The following is a 12593-nucleotide window of genomic DNA, read 5'->3' on the forward strand; positions in this document are numbered from 1 at the left end:
ACAGTTTGAGAAGACTCTTAGATATCTATCTTGGGGAGAGAGGACAGCAGGGTCAGAGGGAAGGAGATAAATTCTGTATGTACGCATCTCCATTAAAAATACACAAAATCAAGGGACAAAGCACAAAAGACATAATGTGCCTCTTGCCCATCTAACAGTACACCGACTCCCCTTTCCCTTCCATACTGTTTGCCTCCTTGCTTACTCAGGTCATAAATAATTTGGGGACAAATTTAACCTTGCATCAGATAAAGAACAAACTGATGCAGGTTATTGACTGGAGCATCTTAGGTCTCTTATAACAGTGTTATGTTTTATTGCTGATTCTGTGGGGCTTTTTAATTCTTTGCAGTAAGCAGTTTCACCTTCTTTAGCTAAACTGAAAGAATCTGAAGTTCTATGTTTATACCATTTATTGCAACAATACTTAAAAACGGTCTGCTCAAAGGTTAATGGCTTTGATTTCATTTAGCTTGTGATTTCCATTTGCACCACAGGTTTTGGTGACAACCAAGATTATTATTAAACAGTAAATACATACTACAAGAAAGTCAGAAAAGCTAAACAGAAGTTAGAAAAGACATACAGAACAGTATTTCACTTTTGTGCACTGGCTTAGAAATCACTTTGCTTAAACTTTTTTAGTTTGGTAAATGTACTGCCCATCATCCACTGTATATCATTTTTTGTTCCTCTATTAATTTTCTTAATATAGAATTCAGAATTAGATAAAGTATAACTTTTATAACTCATTAACTACATAAGAGTTACAAAATAAGCAAAACTAAAGCAGTCATACAACAGCATTTAAAAAACCTCTCCATATTCGCAAAGCCAGTAATCTTAGAAAACAACAAATGCACATGAATCTTAACAGAGATTTGATAAAGATCCAGATTTGGAATCAGCGTTCAGCATTAATCAAGCCATTTTTCAGAATCCACAGTAAAATATTTCATTGCCTGCATTGTATTTTACTGAAGTCATCAGCAGAACACCACCACAGTGAATTCTACAGGGTTATACTTGTGCATATTAAATTATTTTATTTTAGGAAAATTCTAAAATAACATCTTACCTTTAAAGTCATCTCTTGGGCCTTGCATTTCCTTCTTGTTCATTTTTCTGTCAGTGCAGGAATTGTTATGGGCACCTTTGGAATTGTTTTCTAGGTAAGCTGAGCTCGTTCCTTTCTTGGAGGGATGAGGATCACAGAGTTTTGCATTAATCTTATAAAGCTCGAGGGCCTTAATGGCTGCTGCATTGTTATCCATACGGAGAAAAGTTGGACAGGAAGCACAAAATTCATTCGTGCAGGCTTCATTTCCACAGCCCTCAGTTAACTGGTGGTAGTAGCGCTCTATTAGATGCTTTGCAGCTGCTCGCTTCCTGTAGCAAACATTCAAACAGTAAGTACAAGGATTAGTAGAGCTTTCATATAAAAAGCTCATTCAAAAGCATCAGCAAGGCAGAGATTAGTCAGGCACTGAAACACAAGATTTCTGTGTCAGAGAGGACACATCAGGAGATTTTTTTTAAATGCAGGATTCTCATCTTGACAAATGCAAATATATTTAACTCGCAATTTAATTTGTGGGTCCTACGTAAGTGAAAGGTAAATCCTGTTTATGCACAGTTTTTAGCTTTACATTCTAGTGTTACAGTGTATAGAATCTTTTTCAGTTCTGAACAATCTCTATTGTCACTGAAAAAGAGAGGAATTTAGATGCAAAGCAAGGCTGCAAATGAAACAGAACTGGATTCATACAGGTGATTGAGTCTGATGTATAGTACTGAGGTATGGTTGCCACTGACAGAGGGAAAAGGCACGAAATACAAATGATCCAGACATTTTCTTAGTAATACTATCAATACTACACTGATAGGATATAAACCCTTCAGAATTCTAAACTTTTTTTTTTTCCACTCACTACCAGATTCCAGATGACTAAGTGATCAGATATTTAGTCTGTTTAAATCTGTAGGAAAAAAAAATATTCCTTGGTTAATTAAACTGATGACAAAACAATGATCACAGATGAGCTCAAGGCTAAATATATCTCTCCTCAGCTTAATAAGGTGTATAGTTCACTAAAAAAAAAAAAAAAAAGAGCTCCCTTTCTCCTGCAATTATACATGGCAAGTGTGTATTTTGAGGAATTACAACTGTATTGCTATACAAGTCAGTGTGCTCAGTACTATATATACACACACGAAAAATTTAATTGGCCAATTAATAAGGTCACAGACTTTTACAAAAACATGCAAATGGTAAAGAAATTGCTGTAAAGCTGCAGGTAACTGGGACAGAAGAAGCTGAGTGCAGCACCAAGAGCACCATATTTGATTGCATTTTGGAAAGAAACCCCCAAACCTTCACTTAAATTAAGGGAAGTTATTAATGAAAAATATCAACTATGAAACTTTACAAACATTCTGATTAGTTGTAACATGCAGGCTTTTTACCTAACTTTAGTGATATAGCATTATAAAGATTAAAACACGGGAAACAAGATTTCCCATCAGAAATTGTGATATTAACTTCAAGTTGCCTTTTCTGACGTCAGTGTATGTACACATTCTGCATAGAACAAGTATGTGAGAACTGAAGTGCTACTTCAGTACCCTCTGGTACTACTCGGCAGCTAGCTGTTAATACTGGCTAGTTAAGTGTTAAAACGAGTTTCAAAGCAGCTGCTTCAGAAGGGAAAATATCCTCAAGTTCTGAAAGTAACTATTGACGTGTATATTATTCAGCAATTTTCACCTATGCTCCTTCCTTTTCACCCTTCAAGATGTCATGATTCTAGAGAAGAAAACAGTTCTTACAAAGAAAACCATTACCTCAATGTCTACCTGACCTTCCAAATGCCTCAGTGCATTCAAAGACAAAAAAATTGAAGAGAAAGCTTTCCCTGGCACCTTGAGACAGAGGTGGAAGCCCATAAAAAAAAATAAATGAAAAAGCAGTATGAGCAATACCATCAAAATCACTGCTGTATAAACAGGGAATAGCTGTATTCTGATCCAAGGAAAGAGTTCTACCCTCCCCAACTTTTTTATATGTAGACTTAGGAAAACCTGCCTCTTTTCACATGCATATAAAAATGTAAGGGTTTTTTTAATGTCTTTCATACTTCAGCTTTTAGTATAGAGGCTTTAAAAAACCAAGTGTTTTAATACAGCTTAGACCAGTACATGATCTCATAGACTTCTATTTCTGAATGCCAAGACTTCATATTTCAGACCTTCAGATTTAGAGTGTAAAATATTGTCATTTGTAGGCAGATAAGTAGATCATGTGAAAGTCTTTCTTGGTTAATATTGAACTCTTACACCTGAGCTATGGCCAGCTGTCTCACTAACATGCTCCTTATTTACTCCTCTTGCAGTCTCTCCTATGCATTACTTTTGATGCCTTCATGAAAGCTCTTTCCAACTGAAGTTGAAAATTACTGTTCCTTTAATTTTCTTCCCTCTCTCTCACTGATCGTGTTTTCCACAGCGCATGTGGAAATGGCAGTTATTTCATATACACGCTATCATTTTCCTCATCACGTTTTCCTTTGATCTTTATTTCTCCATTGCAGTCTACAGGTAGATCACAAGTTTTTTACTATAATCTTCTGACCCATGAAATACACCTACAAATGTTATATGGATTATTTCTCACTGCTTTTCTAAGTGTATATATATTAGGGGTGTGTGTGTGTATTTATTGATTTACTTAAAGCATCTAGAGTTGTTAATCAGATTAAATAGATTGTGAAAAGCTGACCAATTCCATAAGCAAGAACTTATATTTTCAAATGGGAGAAATTGTTAAGTCTTAGAGGCATGCGCACCTTTCTAGCTTATGTAATAACTAGTTTGAGTGAAGTTTCAATGTATAAACACTGATATATTAACAAGGCATTTTATTATATTAAACAATACTCCACTTTAACCAAGTCATATCTGAGACACCAAGAGACAAAGCTAAGCTTAGACTTGTCTATCAGTTAAATTCTGAGGACCTCAATATTTTTTTGCTTCCAATATCTAACTACCAATTACTTCTCAAACTGTATCATGCCTATAATAATGATGTTTCTACAAAAATTTTAAATTTTGACTCATGGCCGTAGATGCATTAAGTGCTGTGAAATTGTATTAGAGATGGTAGGTCTGACTGAAAGTTAGAATTTATTTTTTTTTAAAGCAACTATGGAAGCTAACAATAGTGTACAACAGTATTAGAATACAACAGTACTAGAAATTCCCTCCATCTCTTCCTGATGGCTATTCCACAGACTTTTGACATGGCCTCAGATAAACTATTTAAATAAACAGAAAAGGTGGAGACTTAAAAGTGAGGATACAGACAGAAGGTAGAACAGAATTTACTGAGCCTTCCATAAGAGCTACCTTTACCAAGATCCACCCATGAAAGCATTTACAGAGAATGCAGTTCCAAGTAAGGCAATGAGTGATGTTACAGAACAGTAAGATATTCCATACCACATTCCCACGGGGGTAATTGAGGAATTATTGTCACTGTCCAGTGCCAAAAGCACACATTTCCTATATTATCCAGAAAAAAAACGTAGCATACCTTCTACGTTCTCCAGAGGTGAAAGCTTGATCTCTTTTCACATTCCCTTTCTCATTTAGTATGCAGAAAACTTAAATTTTTAGCCTTAGGCATTAAAACTTCACCAAGAGAGGTAACACAAACCCCCTCTCTATTCTTAGCTCCTGCTACACAGTGAAGACTGCAGCTCCCTTTAAGTTCCTGTATAGGGTTCCAGTGAGGAATAACTTGCCCCTTACAAACTCAGTGACTGGTTTACTGTACATTAGCACACAGATGCCTAGTGTAGTTAAGGCTACAGTGACTGACTTGCATATATGTTTGCAAGGACTCACACTGCTGTTGTACATCCAAGTATGAAACTGCATGGGTGTAGGTGCAGTTGTAAACAGTTCACAGACATACCACAGGCATATCCTTATGCCTTAAGGGTAACTTCCCACACAGTGGGCCTTGCATAACCTCCTCAAGCAAGACACACCACTTCAGTGAGGAGAGGCACATAAAATCGATGTCATCTTCCTTTCCCAAAGTCCAACAATTTCACAAGCAGATTTTTATATTTAAAAATAAATCAGTATTCACTCACTTTTGTAGTACTTAAAGAAAAAAGAACGCCTTTAGGCTTTTAGATTGTTCTTTAACCAATAAAAAGCCAGATAATAAGTACTTCGCATTTGTAATTTAAATGCTGCCAAAACTGCAGTATCACTAGAAGTGTGCACCACTGAGCCTCTGCCTTTCTAGATACTTAGGCAAAGGTGCACTGGGCTGCATTTTATATCATAAAGTCATTTTTGAATGTCTAAAACCTATATAAAACAAGAGATTGCATGCACTGGTTCACAAGTTCCTGTGTAACAGCACCTAATTTGCATTTCTCATTTTTTTTATTTTATACTAAATACAGAGAAATGCTACATAAAGAAAATTTTTGTAACAGAGAAAATCAGAAGTTTAAGCATTTAAAGAATTTTAGAAACAGCTGAAGTATATAATTCCTTAAAGTCCACCTACAAAGCAAAGATTTTTCATCTAAGTTTCAAAACTTGCCTGAAGCTAAAAATATCCGTATAAATGCATCATTTTTGCTTCAAGTTTACCTAAATTTTAAAAATATGTATGAAAGTTTCATACTTGTCTAGAAATATCAGTATAAAATATTTCTGAATTGTTTCTGCTTGGGACACAGCTACTTTTGTTATTTCTACACAGACGTCTCACATTGCTCCACAATGGCAAATTTTAGTAAGTGGAAATTTACAACAGCCTGTTTTAAAAAAACTGCTAGTAATTCAGAAGTGCCAAAACATTCATAAGCTGTTTTCTTTCTTAATGCAAAAAAACCACCAGAAGTATTAATGTGCATGGAAACTAGAGGAAAAATTATGTTTGTCTTTTGGATAGGAAGAAAACAGGCAACAGTTCTTTTAGTACTAATAGCAAAACATCTTCAGTATATGGCTTAACAGACAGGAGCATAGAGACTTACACACCTGCAACAATTATACTACACTTTGGAAGCAAGATGACCAGCAGATCAAAAACTTTAAAGAAAATATAGGTTATGGATGGACATCTTTGTGAAGTTAAATACTGTTTTCTGAGAGTTTCAGTTTCAAACCTTGCATGTTGGTTTCCTGCTTCTGTTTAGTCAGACTAAGAACAGCAGTGCTACAGAAGACAAGCTTCCAGTAAAAGCACTGCCCACACAGACCCTTCTGAAGTGGCCTGCACACGCCACTGCCAAACACTCCACCCAGAGCTGGAGCTGAGCACTCTGTTCCAGCAGTGCTGCAACACTTTCTGCCCACCTCAGCCTCTGGCACCCCAGTGAACGTATGCTGGCAAATGCACATGCAGCCTGCATTTCCCAAACCTCGTTCTTTCCAGTATGGTAGACCCCAACAGCTGGTGTGTAGACCATGAAGCCCCTTGGACTGTAGTGTTTTCACTCAAGAGACCAATCTCCCCACCACATACTCCAGATCTACTGTGCCTCTGGGAACATCATGTACTGATAAAGTCAGTCATGGCACTTCCTCAGGAAGGGCGAACCTGAGAACAGAAGAGTTGTACTGGCTTTACGTAGCAATGCACAAAGAGAGCTAGAGACAGGGGTCGAGAACACAGCACGTATCTCAGTCTTGACTCACAAACTACCTTGCTACAGTCCTATTAGGAAAACATCCTTCATTACTGCGCTTTCCTCGTCAGGTTGTTAGCTCCAGGACTCTGTAATGTCATTCCACAGGCCAACTGGTTTCATACCCTGGTTCCTACCTGTCCTTCTTAAGAAGGAAAGCATTGCCCTGTCACCCATGTGATCCCTCCAACATTCTCGATTAGCCATAAAATTGAGATGAATAACGCGTCAAATATACCCTGGCTTTTCAACCCAAGCAATTTCAGGAGAAATCCTGCCCCCGCCCCCCAACCAACCAAACATAACTACAGGCCTGAAGCCACTAAATAACTGATTACAGGGAAACAATTATTAGGCAATTATTGTAAGCTATCAACATATGTAAATGGTAATGACTGTAGGCATACTTGATTATTAAATACCATGCTCACGTTTTCAGAATCAGTGCCTTTTGAAAAGGCGGGGAGAAATACAGCCTTCATAAAATAAGGCCATAAATTTATTTAACTACAAAGAAAAGTAACTTGAATTACTGCTGAAATAAACTTACTACTAAGTTTAGGACTGACTAAACTCAAAGCATCTTACGCTCACTGAACAGATTTGTTATTCTTAATATTTTAAAGAAAAGAAAATGTATGTAATTGTTACCAGCTATTAAACTTCTAAAGAGTATATCATGATATGTCTAACCACACAAAACATTTCAACAGTTCTCCAAATTCTGTTCTAAATTATCAAGCAAGGAGTCCAAAACTCTACTACTCTGTAGTGGCTGTGAGGCCACAGTAAGACCAGCTTTGTCTTTATTGGAAAGAAATGAAATTACAGTGACTTCACATACTTGGAGAAATCCTTCAGTGTCTTTTATATTCAGGACAAAACAAATAATATTTATCAATATTTAAGCAAAACCCATATTCTTTAGTACCTTCCATGTTGTTTTCCCTTGGTTAAAGAAGTCCTACCACTCAAGCAAGTACAATTAAACTTCAAGTTGTGCTCTACTGAGCAAGCTTAAATTTGTCAAGTATGGAATTTATACACTATATTCTGACCAGCAGGCCATCCAAAGAAAGGAGATTTGATATCTCACTGCAGAGATAATATTAAAGATACAGACAGTAACTTGAGGCCACTGATTCTGATTGTCTACTTCTGGACCACTGGAGTATTGCAGTAGAAAGCATGACACTCATGTAAGAGGACTGACCATTGCAACTTGTAAGACTGACCTGCAGAGACCTAAATGCTGATCAACCCTGTATTCTCTTTGTACAACCTGGAAGAGAAGAGGCCAAGTACAGGAAAGGGGCAATCACACCACTGTTTTCAAGTTATTAAAAACTCCAGAACACTTCTTTTGTTAGGCTTTCATGGCAGTGTTCTTTTGCGATGTCTTCATTCTCCACGACACAGCCCTAGAATGACGACCATGATCACACAGAAACTAAGTGCAAATAATACTGATCAGAGACTTAAACACCTGAGCTTCCAGTTTAAGAATAGTCCAGCATTTGTGGATTAGACACCTCCAGAGAGAAATATCTACTCTTTAAGCTTTCATTTTGTTTATTTTTAACGGGTAAATTTACAGCATCCAACAAGCTCCATGGGAACCAAGGTTTGTAATACATTTGCTTCAGTTACATTTTCTAGTGCAACAACTGGAATTCCTTTTCTTTCAAATCATTATAAAATTCAGTCTATTTATCTTACTGTGCTTTTGCTCTTGGAAGCAAAGGTAAAACAGACACTTAATTCTAACTTAAGCAGTTGCTAAATTTAAAAAAGTAATAATTCTTGAGTAGAGTCAATGCAGTCATATTAGCGGTGAAGTTTCCTCAAAGGAATCACTGCCTGGCCAAATGATGCATTGCAAGGGGCTCTGAGAAGAAATTCTGTAGTTCAGCCTAGACAGATCACAGTGTAACAGAGTACAAGGCTGCAGGTGTAGATAATGATACTTCCTGTATCTTTTCCTCCCAATAATGGTGATAAAACCACCAGCAAATGCCACAAAAAATACCTATATGTGACAAGGTTTGAGGCCACAATCAGTGTCCTGTGGTTATGTTATGCAAACCCACCTGTGTTTTCAGCCTTGAGGAAAGTAAGGCATTCTATTCTAGGAAGGCATCTGAAAGTATGTATCATTAAACACATGTACAGTAACTGTACAAGTATTCATTTGCAATGGTTGTAATTTGGTTTTCTGGCATGTTTTGAGGCTGCTGCAGAGTTTTTATTTTTCCATTCTTTCAAGGGAAACAAACCAGCTATCAAATCTACTCCAATGTGAGGTCACTATTCATCAACTATAACTGCAACAAGACTTCAAATGGGAGGGGTGGGTGTTCAACGACTTTAGAAAGAGAGAGAGAAATTTCAAAATCACAAAGCATCCCATCCTCCAAAACCAGAAGATGAATGCACAGAAAGCCATCATGTCAAAATACCCAAACCTTTGCCTTGATGTGTGACAACATACAATATGTACAGTAAAAATACACACACTGATAAGTAGTCAAGTTATTGTTAAACAAGTTATGTAATTTAGTGCTAAAGAGGTTTTAAAAAAGTAATACTAATTGAATCTGAAAATTAACGCAAACCTGTGACAGGACCAGACAGGAGGAGATGCTGATCTTAAAAATTCAAAGACTTGGACAAATGTAAGGAAAAAAAAGACACCTAACTATGAGCTAGCACCAATATGTTCATCACACAGAGCCAGGACTTGAAAAATTTGAGATAATTAAGACTTATCCATTGAAGAACTTGCTGCATAACAGTCTGAAGGAGTAGATTATTTTTAATTCACACTTGTGAAACATACCTGACTAGGCTCTTGGTATAAAGCTTTGCAATGCAAAACAGGGAAACAAATGAAGCAATTGTATCAGCCAACCAGAGTAAAACCAAATTAACCATTCATTGTGTAAATAACTTAACACTTCATAGAAATCCCACATTTAATAACGAATTATAGGCATGTAACTAACATAGTAACTATTTTAGCTACACAGTAGGCTTGCAGGTCACAATGTATTACTCAGCCTGCCATTCCACCTTACAGCATGATTGCAGAAATTCTCTGTAGGTGATGTACACATCACATTGTGATACAGTTTTAAAAAATCTAGTTTTGCAAGTATAACATGCATTAATACTGTTTAGCTACTACTCAAAACACAGGAATCCCTACAGCTTGACTGACTTACATCTATTTTAGACAGACACCCAAAATCTACCTAGTCAGGGCAACTCTTGATCACGCTGCAGAAAAAAAAAACCCAACAAAAAAAAACACTGACAAAAACAAACCCCAAAAAACTCCAAACCACCAAAAAAAAATCCCATTAAGCTTTCACACAGAAAACCTTGCTATTGTAGATTATTTTTTCAGGTTCAGTTTCAAGGAGGACAAAATATACGCACAAAAAAAGAATTGTCAGACTGCTAGAAGGAAAAAATTGTACTGCCTTCCATACAGAGTGTTTGCTTCACAGCCATCAAGTTGCTTGTTTCTGACACATCTTTCCTTACGAGTCCAACTGCCAATATCCAGAGTGGACTACCTCCAGTCTACAGCCTGATTTCCCCCCTTTGGCTAGGCCAGGAAAACAAAAGAACTCAACTCAACTTGCCACAGGAACAATAAAACACAATGCAGCAGGGGCTGGAGCAGAAGGGATCATGACAGGGTTTTTGCCCTGCAACCTCTGTCTCTAACACATTTTCACATAGCAACAGCCAGTCCCCTCTCAGGTCTGGATCCCTGCAACCTGTACTCCTGGGGAGCCAGACAGCTCTTCTGTAACAGATGGCGTAAGAGAGGGAAAAGCAAATTCAGTGTCCCAGAAGAAAAGCTCCTCCTAGTACAAGAATCACTGCAGTGAATTGGTAAAAACATATGGGAAAAGCGTTCCTTGTTTCCTTCTCATCACTTTTAAGGTTAGGTATGCAGTCCAGTGCAGAGGGGCTTACCTCAGCTTTGCTCCTCCCCAAGTTGGGCAGCTACAGCGGAGAAGTCCTTGAGCAATTCACACTATGTCCCTAGCCTGCAAAACATTCTGAAACTGGCATTCAGCCCACAGTGTGTAAAATCCTACACCACGTGGAGGGAGGGTGTGGAGGAGACAGTTTATGGTCAGAAGAGAAGTTTGTGGCAGAAGAGAAGTGAATTCGGATCTTCTGAAGCCTCAGACAGTACCCTAACATTGGGCTACACTCCCTCTGTTATTTTGGAACTCATGCTGTAAGTCAGAAAAGCAGAGTTTACAGTTTCTCTATTTGAGTTCTGTAACAGGACGGTTTGAATAGCTAGAAAAGAATCTTTGTTTGCTAACTCACAGAAGAATAAAGTCTCAATAACTTTTTTCTTTTTTTAAAATGCCCTCTCATACCTTCAACCCTTTTGAATTTGAAATGAACATTTCAGCCTATCACAACTTTGCTTCTAGGCTAATGAAGACAGACCAAAACAAGGTTCAAAACTATGAACAAGATGCTACATGAATACCCTTCAATGAAAGAAGTCCAGTTTTCCATTTCTAAAAGTAACTAGTGTATAAATTTGCCAAATTGTCAGACTTTTTTTTTTCCTCTTAGCGCAGCAATTCATCTGCCACAACAGGTATTAGCAGGCATTGTGCCTTAGTACTGAAGTGCCTTCAAACCCATGCAAGATGTTAGTGAATAGCAGGTAGAAATTACACCCTACTGTCAAGTATGAATATAGGCCTTAAGATCTCTGGCATTGTATTATGCTACCATCTACTGGTTCACGTTAAACCTCTGAACTTCCCCTTTAACCGATTCACCCTCCAAAAAAAGTAAAAAAAACCCCAAAAAACCAAAAAACACACACATAGTTTTTACAGAGGCCTAAAATTATTTTTCCATAGCAAACTATTAACTTGAAATTTTCTAAGGTAATTCCACAGTTCTGCTCAGCTTTTGTCATCTTTTTTTTTTCTAAATAGGTGCAAGAGTAACTTACATACGGTCAAAACATTTTAAAACATGATATACCAAACTCATCCATTCATTTACTTACATTCGGCTAGTTTCAATGTTTTCAGAGTGAGGTTCTCCTGGTGATCTGCAAATACAGATGCAAAACCTTAAGCATTCTTTGTTACTTTCAGTCATTACAATATGAAGAATTAGGAAAGGTGGAAAGTGATGATGATTTATTATTGCCACTAAAAGCACTGACTCTTATGTGCTTGCACATTTGTCCAAACTCGGAAAGACAGTTCATAATTATATTGTCAGATTTTATGTTAAGCCAAATTTCTCTAGGGAAGACAGCACTTTTTCCCCACAGCTTACACAACAGCAGCCATTAGGGAAGAGTTCTGCTGGCAGTACTTCTGTATTCAGGTTGTATAGTGCACCAGTTCTGGGCTAATTCTTCATAACCACTTCTGTAACCAAAATGTATACTCAAGGTTTATCAGTGCTCAACTGTTACCAACAGATTATTCTCTGCACAATTGGACTCTAAAAAGCAGCAGCTCAAAAGCAGGTCTCAACAGAACCTCAAAACAAATTTCATGTCTCGCTTTACTTGAATTTATGGACATAAGCCTCACAGGCAGCTTTCTTTTACTTCCTTCCAGTCAACAGATCAGCCAGTAATATTCAGAATTAGGTGTTAGTGCCTAGCATTTTTGAACACCCTAGTAGCACCTGTATTCAGCTTGCCAACCCCCTTGACTTAATTTATAAATTTAAGGGGTATAGTTCCGTATTAAATTAAGTAGGCTAAACTTATAGCTGTTTAGCTCCTCCTTCTTCCCATCTTCTTCCTTATGTGAGCACTGATTCAAAAAGTTAACATTTAATTTATTATTTTTTTAGACA

General features: G+C 37.2%; 1 protein-coding gene across 12 annotated transcripts in view; it reads right to left on the reverse strand.

The window, feature by feature from the left end:
- UBE3A (ubiquitin protein ligase E3A) overlaps nucleotides 1–12593 on the reverse strand; it is a 54430-nt gene that overhangs the window by 20952 nt on the left and 20885 nt on the right. For 9 of the 12 annotated variants that reach the window (XM_055701270.1, XM_055701267.1, XM_055701268.1 and 6 more), the window contains 2 exons: nucleotides 11782–11826; nucleotides 1079–1389 (listed from right to left, as the gene is read on the reverse strand). In XM_055701270.1, coding sequence (XP_055557245.1) covers nucleotides 1079–1389; nucleotides 11782–11826 — 356 coding nt within the window. The remainder of the gene's footprint in view (nucleotides 1–1078; nucleotides 1390–11781; nucleotides 11827–12593) is intronic. The other 3 variants (XM_055701276.1, XM_055701274.1, XM_055701275.1) reach the window with 1 other exon arrangement.

The sequence above is a fragment of the Falco cherrug genome, chromosome 2 (genome assembly GCF_023634085.1).
Source record: "Falco cherrug isolate bFalChe1 chromosome 2, bFalChe1.pri, whole genome shotgun sequence".
NCBI classification, from domain to species: Eukaryota; Metazoa; Chordata; class Aves; order Falconiformes; family Falconidae; genus Falco; species Falco cherrug.